This window comes from Euleptes europaea, chromosome 14 (genome assembly GCF_029931775.1).
Source record: "Euleptes europaea isolate rEulEur1 chromosome 14, rEulEur1.hap1, whole genome shotgun sequence".
NCBI classification, from domain to species: Eukaryota; Metazoa; Chordata; class Lepidosauria; order Squamata; family Sphaerodactylidae; genus Euleptes; species Euleptes europaea.
Window position 1 is genome coordinate 56,283,052 of NC_079325.1, and position 16,964 is coordinate 56,300,015.

Consider the following 16,964-nt stretch of genomic DNA (forward strand, 5'->3'; position numbering starts at 1 on the left):
CTGTTTAAGTTAAAAAGCCTCTTGTCTCCTATTTCTCACTGAGGTAAATACTGGTGTGGGACTGGAGGAGAAGGAAAATAATCTCCTCACAAATACACTCAGGCCAACGCTTTTCCCTCAGCATATACGGCCGGGCTGAGAGAGTGGGATATTGAAGTGGTTGAAAGGGGGGGTGCATCATATACACAGAGACTTTTTATTGCCAGACGTGACTTATTCACATTGTGACAACTGTCCTAGAGTGAGCATGTGCTAAAAAGAAACTGACCACACTTCCGACAGTGCTGCTTCATGCTTTCCCCACATTGTAAGCACTGGGAAGAATACAGGAAATACAAGAGCACCCTGTAGATGTATGAAACATTTAGGGTGTACTAACCTGTGTGTGTGTTAAGTGCCATCAAGTCGCTTCCGACTCATGCCGACCCTATGAATCAAAGTCCTCCAAAATGTCCTATATTTGACAGCCTCGCTCATATCTTGCAAAGTGAAGGCTGTGGCTTCCTTTATAGAGTCAATCCATCTCTTGTTGGGTCTCCCTCTTTTCCTGCTGCCTTCGATTTTTCCTATCATGATTGACTTTTCCAATTACTCTTGTCTTCTCATAATGTGACCAAAATACGATAGCCTCAGTTTAGTCATTTTAGCTTCTAGGGTCAGTTCAGGCTTGATTTGATCTAGAACTCACTGATTTATTTTTTTGGCCGTCCACGGTATCCATAACACTCTCCTCCAACTCCAATAGATGTACTAACCTACATACATAAATGTACACATTTTGGTGCGGTCTAGGGAGGGCAGGTTTCCCACTTTGGATGGCGGAGTGGAAGGGGCAGCATCCTTTGATACCACAATGTTACTTCTGGTTGTTCAGCCAGAAGTAACATCACTGCATCATATAATTCTTGGTAAAGAAAGTACACCTAAAATGGGGAAAGAGAGTGAACAACTGTAAAGGTGCAATTGTGATGGAGGTTCTGTTCCCAGATGCACTGAAATACATATCACCTCACTACAGTTGTTTTTCAGTGGTGTGGTATCTCTCTGCGGGTTAGCCAAAAACTATCTTTAAAAGATTCCCCCTCTTGACCATGAATCTGTATGTATAGAGGGGAGGGGGATAGCCCAGTTGAGGGAGTAGCAAAAGCTGCAGAATTTGGAATGTTACAGAGCTCATGCAGATGTCCAAACTATCTCTCCTTGTCTCCTCAAAATAGCTCGGTTGTCTTGGGATCATCTCCCTGAAGCGATAGCTTTTTCTGATCATATGTCAGTTGCCAGTGTACTATGAGGGTAGTCATCTCTACGGCTTCCACTGATTTGAGAACCCAGCCCAATTTTGAACTCAGAGGGGCCTCCATATGGTGCCCCTTAGCCAGTGTGTTGATGGCAGACACTGGCTGCAAGTGAAGAAAGACGAATGGGTCCCAAGTGATAGTCTCTGCTTTTTCTCTTAACTAACCAGCCGCAATTGAGTCCCCATACAATTTGTTCTGGCAGGCCTCTCTGTCTTGACTGGTATCTGTAACAGATGTGAGCGAGATTGGCTTGAGCAGAGCCAGGAACAGATATTACTCATATCCCCCCATTTCCCAGCAAAAAGGTGATGTGGCAAATTGTACATGAAGGTTTGTAGGAGATCTAGATTGGAGAAGCTGCTGGATGTCAACCTCCTGACCTGGTCTCTCTGCCATCGCTGTAGATGTCTTTCACATCAAAGGTAGACACCTGCCAAGTTGTCATCAGTACTCTGCCACTCAGTTGCCCGATTCCAGGAGAAGGACGTCTGTAGCTGTCTCCATCTGCCCAACCCACCAGCCTCTCTCCCTCTCCTGAGCCACCTCTAAACAAAATGCTACCGAGCTCTTATCCTTCTTTTATTCATACCTTGCTATTATTTTTGCTCCTGTATTTATTTGTTTTCTCTGTTTCCGGTGGGTAGCCATGTCAATCTGTAGTAGAACAACAAGATTCAAGTCCGGTAGCACTTTAAAGACCAAAAAGATTTCCAGGTGAACCCTCGAAAGCTTTTCCTGTCACTGGGCCTGTAAGCCTTTTGGTGTGCTGCCAGAGGAGATGTCGGGAATGATGGTGTGAGTTAACATCGAAACCATCTCCTCAGGCTAAAAATTGAGCCTTTCAGAACTTATCACAACGATCTGCATATTTTTAAAAGGAAGGAGATATTACATCTATCTTAGAGGATGGTGTAGTGGTGTTTTGGAGCAGTGGACTCTGATCTGGAGAACCAGGTTTGATTCCCCACTCCTCCACATGAGTGGCGGAGGCTAATCTGTTGAACTGGGTTGTGTCAGACTCAGGCGTCCATCCCTAGCATCCGATAAACAGACACGCTCAAGCAGGTGATCCTAAGCAATGCTAATTTATTAGGAGCAAAAAGCAGATTAAAGAAGCTGACTGCCTCTCACGCAGGAGGCAGTCAGCTTCTTTAATCTGTCTTTTTGCTCCTAATAAATTAGCATTGCTTAGGATCACCTGCCTGAGCGTGTCTGTTTATGGGATGCTAGGGATGGACGCCTGAGTCTGACAGGTTGGTTTCCCCACTCTTACACATGAAGCCAGCTGGGTGACCTTAAGCTAGTTACACTCTCTCAGCCTCACCTACCTTACAGGGTGTCTGTTGTGGGGAGGGGAAGGTGATTGTAAGCTGGTTTGAGTCTCCCTTGATTAGTAGGTAGGAATAGATTGGATGAAGGAATAGAGGGGATGCTTATTAAATTTGCAGATGCTACTAAATTGGGAGGGGTAGCAAATACAGTAGAAGACAGAGCCAAGATGCAGGATGATCTTGACAGGCTGGAGAAATGGGCTAGAACTAATAAAATGCACTTCAACAAAGACAAATGTAAAGTTCTGCATTTAGGTAGGAAAAATCAAATGCATAATTATAGGATGGGGGAGACTTGTTTGAGCAGTAGTGTGTGTGAAAAGGATCTTGGGGTCTTAGTAGACCAAACACTGAACATGAGTCAGCAGTGTGATACTGTAACTAAAAAGGCAAATGCAGTCTTGGGCTGCATCAACAGAAGTATAGTGTCCAGATCACGCGAAGTGATGGTATCGCTTTATGCTGCTCTGGTTAGACCTCAACTAGAGTACTGTGTTCAGTTCTGGGTACCACAATTTAAGAAAGATGTAGACAAGCTGGAACGTGTCCAGAGGAGGGCAACAAAGATGGTGAGGGGTCTGGAGACCAAGTCCTATGAGGAAAGGTTGAAGGAGCTGGGTATGTTTAGCCTGAAGAGGAGAAGACTGAGAGGGGATATGATAACTATGTTCAAGTACTTGAGGGGCTGTCATATAGAGGAGGGTGCCGAGTTGTTTTCTGTTGCTCAAGAAGGTCGGACCAGAACCAACGTGATATTGAAATTATATCAAAAGAGTTTCCGTCTAGACATTAGGAAGAATTTTCTAACAGTTAGAGCGGTTCCTCAGTGGAACAGGCTTCCTCGGGAGGTGGTAAGCTCTCCTTCCCTGGAGGTTTTTAAGAAAAGGTTAGATGGCCATCTGTCAGCAATGCTGATTCTGTGATCTTAGGCAGATGATGAGAGGGAGGGCATCTTGGCCATCTTCTGGTCACTAGGGGTGTGGAGGGGGGAGGTAGTTGTGAATTTCCTGCATTGTGCAGGGGGTTGGACTTGATGGCCCTGGTGGTCCCTTCCAACTCTATGATGATTCTATGATTGTGGTAGAGAAAGTCAGCATATAAAAACCAACTCTTCTTCTTCTATATAAGGTCATGAAAGGAAGATTTGCCATGAAAGTAAACTTGGAATTGCCATGGTAGTATAAATGGGGATTTTCACATCTTAGACATTTTGTATGGGATTAGTTGATAGTATGAGCCTACTCCAATAATTTTTGTATAGTTATGTATATGAGGTTGTTGTACATGAAATGGGTTCATTAAATTTTTTAAATAAAAATAATTTTTTAAAAAAAGCTTTTATCTGGTATCTTCACAGTAACTTCACAGTACTGTTCACAGTAACTTCAGAAAGCTCCAAAACTATCCATTGGAACAAAGTAAAATGAATCCTAAAATACAAACGTTGCTATAGCACTTTCTGACTATGCAAGTCCTTTGCATATTATACCTCAGTAACCCTCACAACAACACTGTAAGGTATTATTCTCCTCAAATTACAGTTGAAAGGCAGAGGCCCTTTATGCAGGCCATTTATACCCAGCAGAAGCACCCACAGTCCCTTTAAGAGCTGACCTGCCCCCTCCAAGTTAAGTACAACAAGGCTGCATTTTCGGGGGGGGGGAGGGACTCAGATGGTCCAGGATTCACTGGGGATGCCTAATTAATCACAAGGTACTCCTGGAATTGGGGGGAAAACCCTCATGCACCTGATGTTTGAGAATTTGGAGCAGAAAACTGAGCAGCAAACCAAACACAAATTTCCCCTGCATGAGAGGGAGGGTTACCTGACATCTAATGCATGGGTCTCCAATGTGGCGCCCATGGGTGCAATGGCACCCATCGACACCAGGTAGGGCTTTTGCCAAGCAAGGCTTCTGCTTGACTATTGGAGATTTGATTGGCTGTAGGGCTGCTGGGGGGAAAGCGGGAAAATTTGGGTTCGGGTTTAAATGGCCTTTTTTTATTCGGGAAAACCCGAATGCCGAATTCCCCTATACCGGTAATTCGGCCATTTAAACTCATTTGCGGCTTTATGTGGCTCTGGGGGTCATGTTTGCAAGTAGAGGTCCCAAATTTTCAGGTAGCAGGAAGGAACTCTCCTTGCAAGATCCCCCATGTTTGGTGAAGATTGGGTCAGGGCCCCCGGAGTTATGGGGTCTGGAAGGGGGCACCCCATTGGAATGCATTCAAAACAGTTTGTATTGGTTTGAATGGAGAAAGGGGGGCACCCCCTTCTAGACCCCATAACTCTGGACTCCCTGACCCAATCTTCACCAAACCTGGGGGTTCTTGCAGGGAGAGTCCCTTCCTGCTACCCTGAAAATTTGGGACTTCTACCTGCAAAAATCCCCCCAGGAGCTTTTTTAAAAAAATGCCTATTGCTTTTAAATGGTGAGAAAGACTCATTAGGAGCATTTCCTCCTTCTCTTCACATCTAGCGTGGAATCTACGTCAGTGCAATTAAACTGACAACTTGTTTTTCTCACAATTGAAAAGAAATGGGCATTTATTTTGCAAAGCTCCTGGGGGCATTTTTGCAGGTAGAGGTCCCAAATTTTCAGGGTAGCAGGAAGGGACTCTCATTGCAAAAACCCCCATGTTTGGTTAAGATTGGGTCAGGGATGCCAAAGTTATGGAGTCTGGAAAGGGGCGCCCCCTTTCTCCATTCAAACCAATACAAACGGTTTTGAATGCATTCCAATGGAGAAAAGGGGGCGCCCCAGACCCCATAACTTCGGCATCCCTTACCCAATCTTAACCAGACCTGGGGGTTCTTGCAAGGGGAGTCCCTTCAAGCTACCCTGAAAGTCTGGGACCTCTACCCACAAAAATGCCCCTCCAGGAGCTTTGCAAACAAAAAAGCCCATTGCCTTAAATTCTTCTTCCCTAACAACTAACGCAGCCCCCACACAACCAGAACACCAGACAATATCACAACCCTGCTACCTACCTACAAGCAGAACAACTGGCATGACAAACTACACAGAGAAGTCTATGGATCTGAGACTCTTAACAAAAAAACCCTAAACACAACACACCACTACAAAATAAAAAGTGGGGCCCCTTTTGCCCTCCCCTACCAAACCTACACTATGCGTTGAGTGGAGGCTGGACAAAGCAGCACCCAGGCACGCTCTGGCAGTGGCAGCACACGCCCTGCAAAACCCATGTCCAGCCACATGACACCAGGTAGCTGGAGGTTTCCCCCACCAAAGTACAAACTCAATCAAAGCAGCTGTGTGAGTTTGTGAGCCAAGCTCAGCCTTGCTTGAAGCTAGCCAACCACAGCAGAAGCCCCCTCCCACATTCAGTGGCCTGATGTCACACCAGTGAATCACCGCCTGGAGGCTGGTGAACTGGATACCCCCACAGGCAGAAATCACACAGGTAAGGCAAGGCAACACTTTAGGAACCTAAATTAACCAATGGCAAAGCACACTCAATCAATGCAGCTCTGTGAGTTTTTTCGTGATCTAAACTCAGCCTTGTTTGGAACCAGCCAAGCCAACCACAGCAGAAGCCCCACCACCACCACAAACTCTGAAGCCTGAGAGATTCAAGCCAGATACTCACCAGCAGCAGGAAGGTGAACTGCCCACCACACACACAGCCAGAAAACCAACCGGGAAGGCAAGCAAGGAACTTCAGTAGCAAACCAAGGAACTTATCAGCAAGTCACCACTTGCAAAGAGTGACTTAAACCAAGAAAAAAGAGCTGAGCTCAAACCCCACACCCCACAAGTTCACTGGAAAACACCCCCCAAACTCTGCAGCCTGAGAGAGATTCAAGCCAGAGATTCACCACCAGCAGGAAGCCAGTGCGCCCCCCCCCCCACACAGCCAGACACAGGAATCAAGTTTAGAAATAAAGCCCCAAGTAAAATAAAATGATAGGCAAACTGTTGGATGTCTTCTCCTCCTCCAGGTACCAGGCAGGAAATAATCCAATGAAGCAGGCTGTAATCCACCAGGTCCGCTCAGGATGAGGCAGCAGGAGCAAAAGCCAAGGTTTTTGCACCAGAACAAACTCTCTCTCTCTCTGTGAGCAACAGCCAGACAAGGTAGTATAGCCTTTGGCCAAAACACAGAAAAGAATCCAGCTTCTGTGATTGGCCAAAGAACACTCTTCTCTCAGGGCTAGCCACTATCTGGGAGTTAAATTCCGCCCTCCCTTCCCCTTGTTCAGCTGTCCAGGCAAGGTAGGTTGCACAAGGAGAGCTTTCTCCTTGCAAAAACACAGGAAATAGCTTCCTCCATTAAAGATACATTGTATCTCTGGGCGAATCCCCCCCCCCGTTTAAAGCCCAGCTGCTCCATTGTGATGCATAGATCACTCTAAAGAATCTGCCTACAGCCACTCATTGCTTTTAAATGGAGGAAGATGGGGGGGCCCCTTCCAGACCCCATAACTCTGGATCCCCTGACCCAATCTTTACCAAGCTTGGCGGTTCTTGCAAGGAGAGTCCCTTCTAGCTACCCTGAAAATTTGGGACCTCTACCTGCAAAAATGCCCCCGCAGGAGCCGCGGAAAGACGTTGTTAAAAAAACCAGATATTCAGGAATGGCAAATTCAGCTTTGCCAACCTCCCAGATTTTGTGGACTCAGTAAACCCAAACCAAAAATTTACTGAATTTGCATTTATTCAGTATTTTTTCACTTCGGTTTTTACCAAATCAACAGCCCTAATTGGCTGTGCATATGTTTTAAAATGTTGCTTTGGCAGCAGCTGCCACCACAGCACAAGGATCTGCACTGTGTTACTGGAGTGAGGCTGTGGCAATCGTTTTGTGGCTGGCTCTGCCTCCTGCAGCAGCCATTTTGTGGCAGCCATTTCATTACTGCGGCCACCATGCCGTGTCAGAATTTCAAATGTGCCTGCAGGCTCAAAAATTGCAGAATCCCTGTCCTGATGCATTTAGGACAGGGGTGAAATTTGAACTGGGGGGGGGGTCTCCTGTCTCATGGCCCAGTCAATTATCCATCAGGCTACCCTGGCTCCCAAGAACAGAAAGGTACCAAACGCAGAACTAAAGTAATATTGATGAATCAGGAGGGGTGTGTATTAAAAACAACAACCCCTGCATGGTCAAGAAGACCATTTGGGTCCCACATATTTTCTTTGGCAAATGCCCTGTTTGTCTGTTTCTTTCTTTTTGTGCAATTGCTGCAAAAACAGGTGTCGCTTTTAACATAAATTTTCTATTAAACAATTTACTGAAGTTGCTTCGAAGAACAATTTTATATCAAACAGGGACAGCTGCCATTTCATCTCCAGTGTGAGAAACCACAAAAAGAAACAAGCTTTCAAATTGAGCCAGAGTTTGTAGCAAAATTCAGTAATGTGAGGTCCTCAGTATTAAAAGCTATCAGAAATGGAAAGGCAAATCCTATCATCTTGGAATAAAAAAATCATATGTTGAAATACAGCAAACAATGGTGAGTAGAGGGTCTCTTATGGGAAGCTGGTCCTCAGTGTGGGGGGTACTGTGAAGGTCTTGCCCCATATACTACTCCAGGGGTCCCCAACATGGTGCCCATGGGCGACATGGCATCTGCCACCACCTTTTCTGCTGCCCATCAAGTGATTTTAGAAAGTGGGTGGGGCCAGATAGGGCTTTTGCCCAGTAGGGTTTCTGATTGGTTGTGCAAATAAAAAGGCATCCTATTAAACAGAGCTTCTGCCTCAGATGTTGAAGACTTCACTCCCTGATATTTTGTAGTTGGCTTTGCCTTGGGTGGCCGCCATTTTGTGGCTGGCTCCACTTGCAATGGCAGCCATTTTGTGGTTGCACCTACCACCCTGTGTCAGAATTCCAAAGATGCTCACAGGCTCAAAAAGGTTGGTACTATGCAATAGATGGTGCACAATGCACAGCCTCCTCCTCAGATCCAAGAACAGACGCAACAATGTGGGGCTGAAGATGCGCCGTTAAGTCTACCAAGCGCTAAAACAATCAAAGTCCGCAGTCCCTCCCATTGGTTCTTCCCTGTCCTTTGCAAACAAGTGATGTTGTCCTCCTTGAGGACAACAAGGTGACATGTAGCAGGACTGTCTTTTCTGTGGCACCAATGTTATTTAGAATTTATTTAGAATCTGCAGAAACAGCACCCCCTCAAAATAGTGCACAGCCCTGCCTGGAAGGCATCTTTTAGTTTCTTCCGGCAGACAAGGAAAAATGTCTTCAGCAGAAGTGATGTTCTCACCTCCCAAAACTAGTTCTCAACATTAGCATGTCCACTGGCTGCTGCTATTTAAACTAGCCTTCCAACTTCATTCGCCTGGCTCTTCTCAAGCTCTTCTAACATGAGCCGTTTGTTTCCAGTGCGCCTTCTCTGTCTCTGCATTTGGCATTTCTTCACGCCTGTTTGTTAATCTCCACAGGCAGCTTCCAGGCCCCCAATCAGCATTGCTATATACATGAGCTGCTACCCCGACCCCAGCTCTCTGAGGGAAGGTCACATCGATGACTATCCTCCCAGAGGGCAATCTTGTCAGATGTTGCCAATAACTTCATCTTGGCTTTAGAAAATGGCAGGTCACATAACTGATGAAATGGCCTGTTAAGAGCCAGCCACTAATAGACTTTCAACCACTCTGTTACGTCTGAAATTCAAACATTCTGGGGCACGTACTTAAAATATGTAGGTTACGTGATCTTGTGATCGGCATGTCATATGGAAACGGACACACACACCCCTTTTCAGTTCATACTATGGGTGAAATGGGATTCTGACAAGTAGGTTTCTAATTGTGTTTTAGAGAATTGGGGGTGGGGGTGGGGGGTTGGAAGTCTGCCAGGGCTTTCACAATGATAAGAGCAATAACGGTAAACAAGTCTCTTGATAAGACACTTGCATGCTTCTGATCCTCCAACACACTCTGCAGCAGTAGGGAGCTATAGATTCCCTTCATATCCCCTGACATTTCACAGATGAAATGAGAGATGGGCTTGTAACACAACAGCCCTCTTCTGATTCCAGGGGTTATTGCTCAAGCCCCCACCTCATGCATCCCTTGTGCACATGTGTATAAATACACATGCACATTAACACTACAGTGCCATATAGTGAATAACCTGCAGGTTGGTGAAATCTGATGATAATAAGTTATGCGACAACTATATTCTTCTAGCTTGTCTTTGAACTAAATGCGCGCTAGCGCACCCACACACACGTTTTCCTAGTCGTTAAAGCAATGCAAGACAGGGTATTACAGACAGGGTAGAAACTAGGCAGGCTCCTGTTGCTTACCACTGTTCCCCACTGGGGCTTCCATGGCCATTGGGAGAATAAGGGGGACACACCAGGGCAGGGACAGATGTATTAGCATTGTGCCAGTGTGTGACATCACTTCCAATGAAAACCAGAAGCAATGTCATTCCGTTGTGGGGTGTGTGTGTGTGTGGATGCTCTAGAACCATAGACTTTTGGGAGAATCATATAGCATTGCTCCTTGACTGAATGATGTCACTTCTGGTTTTTGCTGGAAGTGATGTCGTGGGAAGTGACGTCACACGCAGGCACATGTTGACACACCTGTCCCCTCCATTCCTCCAACAGCTGGCAACCTTAGCTTCAGCAGTGTGTACTATGCAGCATCTTAATGTTCATGTATAAGTTATACACATGTCTTCAAGAGATCCAACCATATCCCTACTCAGAGATTTAATGTGGAGACCTTCAGGAGGGAACTGATCCCTAAAGAATGACAATGCTGGCAGGTCTCATTAATAGACTTTTAACAAAGAATTCCTAGGTAAAGGTAAAAGTAGTAACCTGTGCAAGCACCAGGTCATTACTGACCCATGAGGTGAAGTCACATCCCGACGTTTACTAGGCAGACTTTGTTTAGGGGGTGGTTTGCCATTGCCTTCCCTTTACCCCCAGCAAGCTGGGTACTCATTTTACTGACCTCGGAAGGATGGAAGGCTGAGTCAACCTTGAGCCGGCTACCTGAAACTGACTTCCATCAGGATCGAACTCAGGTCGTGAGCAGAGCTTTTGACTGCAGTACTGCCGCTTACCACTCTGTGCCACGGGGCTCATAAGCAATATCACTAAAAAATCATTATCCTATTTTTGCCTCTGAAGCATTCCTACAGAGGCAAAAATAGGTGATTTTTTTAGTGATAGGAGGGGGGGGGCATTCCCATAAAATAGAAACAATCCCTGGCAGATTGGAAAAGCTGGAGTTGCTCTGCTTTCATGAGGGGCTGTGGTGGGATCCTACAGAATTGGCAAATGCAAGAAATCCGTTTTAGAGATCATTGCATACAATAGTGCATTTGGCACAGCCAACCCCCCCCCCCCGAAAAATACCTCATTGGTATTTTGGGGTTGGGGGGGTCTTCTGAAAAAAATGGCAGTGATTTAAGCGGATCCTGAATAATGCCTAATAATGCCAAGCTGAGTCCAGCATTCATCTCTGTGCCACCTGCTGCCTCCAAGACCCACATGGAGTTCAGAGACAGAGTGGGATTTTTGGGTTTGGGTTTAAAAGACCTAAGATGAATTCAAATTTTTGAAAAAAAAGCCAAAAGAAACCCCATGCCAGTATGGGGTTTGGCTTTTTCCAGCTTTTTTGAAAAATTCTGGGTCTATTAAACCCAAACCTGAAAATTTCCAGGGGAAAAAATGATGCACACTCCTATGCAATAGTAAAGTGGCTGGCCCACGTGTGGATGATGAAAGTCACCAGCCAGGCCACTCATAGATATGATAGGGATTGCTGTATACTTGTGGGGATGCCCCAGTTTTGCAGAAAACATTAACTTTGTTAATTAACAAAAAGAAAGGAAACACAAATGGCCTGATGGGGAAGGAATGTTGAGACCATCTGAGAGTCAGTTAAAGGAAGAAGACAGCTGGGTCTGCTCATGCCCTGAAAACGTAGAGGATTGTGGGGGGCGGGGAGGCCTTGGGAGGGTAGGATTTCTAAAGTTGTTCCCCCTTTTGCAATTCTTTACAGGCCCCCACTTTGCATAGGTAATACTGGCAATTTGTTAAGCTACTGGCATATGGGAAATTATAGTTGTATACACAATTGGTACATTTATGCAGACTCTTAATAATAAAATCTGTTGTTATTATTTTGCATTTCCATTTGGACTGATTGCTTTCCCAGCTGGTTTTCTACAAATGTCCATATATTCTATCTGCACAGTAATGCCAAGGCAGGCTTGTGTTCTATATATGCTAATTCTAAGCCCAAAAGATGAAACCAAACCTAGAGCTGATAGGCAAGCAAGTGCTGAAAAATCTGTGAGCACTTGTTTTTTGAAATTTCTGGGGAAAAACTCCCATTTCCCAACAAACTCTCCAAAAGTACTATATTTTTAACAGTTACAAATAAACACGATAAATGCCTGTTGCGTTGGCCTTTGGGTTTGTGCTCATGCTTCTTGCTCAGAGGGAAATGGCTGGGTGGTTGAGGTCTGTGAGGGGCCAAGCAGGATGGATGAGAAGGGGCCTAGCCATAATCTCCAGGACTCAGTGTGCAATTAGTAAGTTTGCCACCTCTAGGTCTGTGTTGGCGAACCTATGGCACGTGTGCCAGACTTGGCACGCCGAGCCCTCTCTGTGGGCACGCGCGGGTAAGTTGAGCAGCCGTCACATCTGCCTTCCCTGGTCTCCCCGCTGCCCAGCTTAGGGGCTTTGAACAAACATTAATTGTTCAAAAGCATGCCAAATGCAAACTTTTACCTTTCAATAAAAAGTTGTTTGTATCATTGAAAGCTCTGTTATTGTGTTTTTCTTTTAAGGCAAAAGATGTTAATAATGTATGTGTTGTTTTTTCTAAACTAAAACCTCAGTATTCAGGTTAAATTGCCGTGTTGGCACTTTGCGATAAATAAGTGGGTTTTGGGTTGCTGTTTGGGCACTCGGTCTCTAAAAGGTTCCCCATCACTGCTCTAGGTTCTAGCTGAAGATCTCCTGCTATTACAACTGATCTCCAGCCGATGGCTATCAGTTCACCTGGAGAAAATGGCCCCTTTGGCAATTGGACTCATTGGCGCTGAAGTCCCCTCCCCAAACCCTGCCCTTCTCAGGCTCCACCCCAAAAACCTCCCACTGATGGTGAAGAGTGACCTGGCAACCCTAACAATTAGGGTTGCCAATTCTGGGATGGGAAATTCCTGGAGATTTGGGTATGGGGCCTGGGGAGGGCAGGATTTGAGGAGGAAAGGGACCTTATCAAGGTATAATGCCAGAGATTCCACCCTCTGGAGCAGCCATTTTCTCCAGGGGAACAGCTCTTTGTCGTGTGGAGATCAGTGATAATTGTGGAAGAACTCCAGGCCACACCTGGATGTTAGCATTTCTATATGCAACAGTGGCACGGAAAGAGGATTATTTTACTGTTCTGCGTGGCAATCTCAAAAGGCCCCAGGGTTTGCCCTGATGCTGGCTGATGCCATCCTCTTGCTGTCACGCTGGTGAAGCACCCCCATTACCCAGAGGGCCCTGCCCATCCATCCGCAGAGGATACCAGCATTCCCCTTCCCCTTCTTAGGCGCTCCAAGGGCTCTCAGCATCTGTTCCCTGCCACTGCCTTTTGCTTCAACCTTGACGGAAGGTCGCATGTCTGGACCAGCCTGTGTAGCCGGCAACGTCTTCGGGCCTCTTCCTGAAACAAGTGCATCAGAGACTTGGGCGAGCAAGCGACGAGCCCTTACCGTCCATCCTCCGTTGTCTGTCGTCATGTCACAGTAGACCTGGAAGCCTTCAGGATAGTGAGTGGGGAAGACTGAATAGATGCCATCCTCTTGCTGTCCGCTCGCATAGATGTCAAAGCAGTCCCGGGGCCAGGAGCCTGCAGTGCAGCGGGGAAGGGGGTTGCGGGGAGGGGGGAGGGAGATGCAGAGCACAACTAATTAATTGTCTAAATTACAGCCCTCACAGTTGAAGCTCTTGCGCTTGGGCTCTCTCGCCTGTGATAATTGACTGCCTTAGCTAAAACACCCTCCATTCCACTTCATCCGAGGCTCTGGGCAAAAGTAGTCCTTGTACGACTCTGGTTCGGAGGGACACCGTTTGCAGCAGAAATAAGGCAGCGAATGGAAGGGGTGCTGCTTCCTGCTGGTTTTGCTGTACCGTGTTCACTTCTCTCGCTAATAGGGTTCCTAACTAGGGTTGCCAACCTCCAGGTACTAGCTGGAGATCTCCTGCTATTACAACTGATCTCCAGCCGATAGAGATCAGTTCACCTGGAGAAATTGGCTGCTTTGGCAATTGGACTCTTATGACATTGAAGTCCCTCCCCTCTCCAAACCCCCACCCCAAAAACCTCCCGCTAATGGCGAAGAGGGACCAGGCAACCCTATTCCCAACTTCCAGGTGGGGCCTGGAGTTCTTCTGGAATTAAAACTGTTCTTCTGACTACAGAGATCACCTCGAAGGGTTGCCAGGTACCTCCGGCGGGAGCTTTTGAGAGGCGGGTACAGGGGACGTGATCTGCATCCCTGTGTGATGCCGTCACTTCCAGTGCAATGCAAAAGCACTGGCATCGCACTGGGGTATGCTCTAGAGCTTGCTCCAATACTCTATGGTTTCCATAGACTTTTGAGGAGAGTGATAGCCTCTCCCCCCATGCGATGCCGGTGCTTCCACATCGAGCTGGAAGTGATGCCATCATGCAGGGACACAGATCATTCCCCTCCTCTCGGCCTGCCTGCTTCTGCCCACCGAACAGCTGAGTGTCCGTAGGCAGAGGCAGGAAGCACCAGGAGACTGCCCCCCCATTGATGGGCACCTGGAAAGCCTATCAGTTCCCCTGGAGGAAGTGGCAGCTTTTGAGGGTGGAGTCCATGGAATTAAACCCATGCTGATCTCCCTCTCCTTCCCAAACTTTGCCTTCCTCTGGCACCACCCCCACACTTCCAAGATTTTCCTAAGCCAGAGTAGGCAACACTCCTCTAACAGCTCTCATGTTTGGGGCCAGCCTGTATGGGAAAACTGAAGGCTTTTTTAAAAAGGATTTCCTCACAGTCGAATTTCAGGGGGTAAACGCAAAGCTATTTGCACAACATTCCAGTTCAGCTTAGCCTCAAATTCATATACTCAGTAAGTAATGGGCAGGGTTACAGTAACCCTGGTGCCAGGTCTCTCTTTGCCACCAGCAGGAGGTTTTGGGAGCGGAGCCTGAGGGGGGTGGAGTGTGGGGAGGGGCTTCAATGCCATAGAGTCCACTTGCCAAAGCGGCCATTTTCTCCAGGTGAACTGATCTCTACTGGCTAGATATCAGTTGTAATAGCAGGAGATCTACAGCTAATACCTGGAGGTTGGCAACCCTAGGGTTACTCAACATGGTGCCTGTGGGCGCCATGGAACTACTGAACTTTTCAGAAAGTTTATTATTGGGTTTATTATTGGCTGCCCTCATTCCATTTAAAAAAATAATGCGGCTAACAGCCAAACAAAAGGCTGCCCTCATTCCAACGAAAGGGTTTTCCACTGGAGAAGGAAGAACAGTAACCAGTAAACAACTGGGATTTCCTTAGTCAGTGTGTGGTTCCAGGATTTCCTTCCCAGGAGGTGTGAGGAGGGAAACCTTCCATTTGCTCTGCTTCTGGAGGCCGACGTTTAAGGTTTGGCTCCACCTCCTGTGGTGCTCACATTTTTGGGTGGTGCTCACCACCCCCTCTCAAAAATCCAGGAGTGCCCACATAGAATTGCCAGGCAGGGCCTGGTAAATGGCAGAGGCATGTCGCTGGCAATGTGCTGATGTCATTGCCTGTGTGCCCAGATGGGATATCACTCTGTCTCTGGATAAGCTCTGGCATTTGGGCAAAACTCTATGGTTAAACTACAGAGTTTTGCCCTAATGGCATAGTGCCCCAGCGACACTCTGATGTCATTTCCAGTGCACAGGGAGTGACATCAGCGTGTCAGGATGCTACTAACATCCCCCCGACACCTTCCCGACATTTCCCCTCTGTCAGCCTGTTGAGTAGTAGCTGGGAAGCGCCTGCTGGCTGTGGGAGGTCCTTTACCCCCAGCAGGGGAATGGCAAGCCTATGCCCACAGCCTCAAAGAGGTTGGGGATCCCTGCTCTATGGAACTGGCACTGTTTGAAGTCTCCACTCGAAAGTAGTACCATCTTCTCTATTGATTTTTCCTGCCAAGGAAGCAGCTTTCTCACCATTGGCACACCCCTTTGTCCGGGCACTTCTGGTCGGGGCTTTCTGCAGATCAGCCTTGAGGCGAGGCCGGATCACGCTGCGGTCCTTCTGCAAGGTGTCCAGGATATCACTGACAGAGCTGACCAGCCTTGCCATGTTGGTCTGGCTCTCCGAAAGCAACTGTGAGGAACAAAGAAAAGGGCTGCAGAACCATGAGGACGACGATGATTCTGAACCTGTCCTGCACATACTGAGTATTTCTAAGAGTTACATTTAGGTATTAAAGAAGAAAATGATTTTCATTTATTATTATAGCAGAAAATGTGTTGAGTAGAACTGCAATATGTATTCCTATAGGATATGAGTAAAATATAGATTTAATAACAAATGAATTCTCAGACCCTATCTATTTCACTGGGAGCTAAAGATGCCAAGTTACCTCATAAGGCTGCAAATTTTGCTCTGGTCACCTCTAAAATTATTCAAAGGAACAACCAGTCACTTGGTAAACTACAATTTCAGTCAGCACATTGGTTTGGATTTTAGTGGCTTCCCTTCAACTTTTTATTTTAAATGGAAAAGGTATTCTGTTAGTATTGAAGGTAATTTATTTAAGTGACCCCAAGGCAGGGAACATAATGGACTGACATGTTCTTACACCAGGATAAATAAAAGTTAATTAATAATGCTGCCTTCAAAGGAAACATCTCAAAACAGATGTGGCTCATCTACTGAGCCAGCCAGAACATGGGACAATGTACAAAATGTACCCAGAGCACATTGCTCACGCAGGTCATACTATTGATTTCCTACTATTCATCAGGTGGCCAGCAGAGGAACTCTTGGCAACATTTTCTTAATGCAGATTGTTTCGTGCCACCCCATCTGACGTTGATGTGGTGTAAGGCAAATTCCAGATGAAGCAGAGGCTGGCAAACAAAGGCATGGCATTCCTGAGAAATGAGGCCCTTCTGCAGGGTGAGGAGTTGTGGCTGGATTGCCAAAAGGTGTGGGTGAATGCCAGGACCAGCGTCAGCATACCTTGAGTTGGGGCAGCTGTCAGGGCCTAGGTCTTTTGGCGGGGCCCACTGCCTCTGACCTCTTGCTCACACACCTGCCCTGCCACCTGCCAGTGTGTCTTCCCTCATCCTCCCTGCCCCCTACCATATGT

The 16,964-nt window shown here is 46.7% G+C and overlaps 1 protein-coding gene across 1 annotated transcript in view; it reads right to left on the reverse strand.

The window, feature by feature from the left end:
• Positions 1–16,964, reverse strand: part of FIBCD1 (fibrinogen C domain containing 1) — a 116,596-nt gene that overhangs the window by 28,301 nt on the left and 71,331 nt on the right. The window contains exons 3-4 of the mRNA XM_056860650.1: positions 15,814–15,973; positions 13,349–13,485 (exon numbers count right to left, since the gene is read on the reverse strand). Of these exons, the coding sequence (XP_056716628.1) occupies positions 13,349–13,485; positions 15,814–15,973 (297 nt within the window). The remainder of the gene's footprint in view (positions 1–13,348; positions 13,486–15,813; positions 15,974–16,964) is intronic.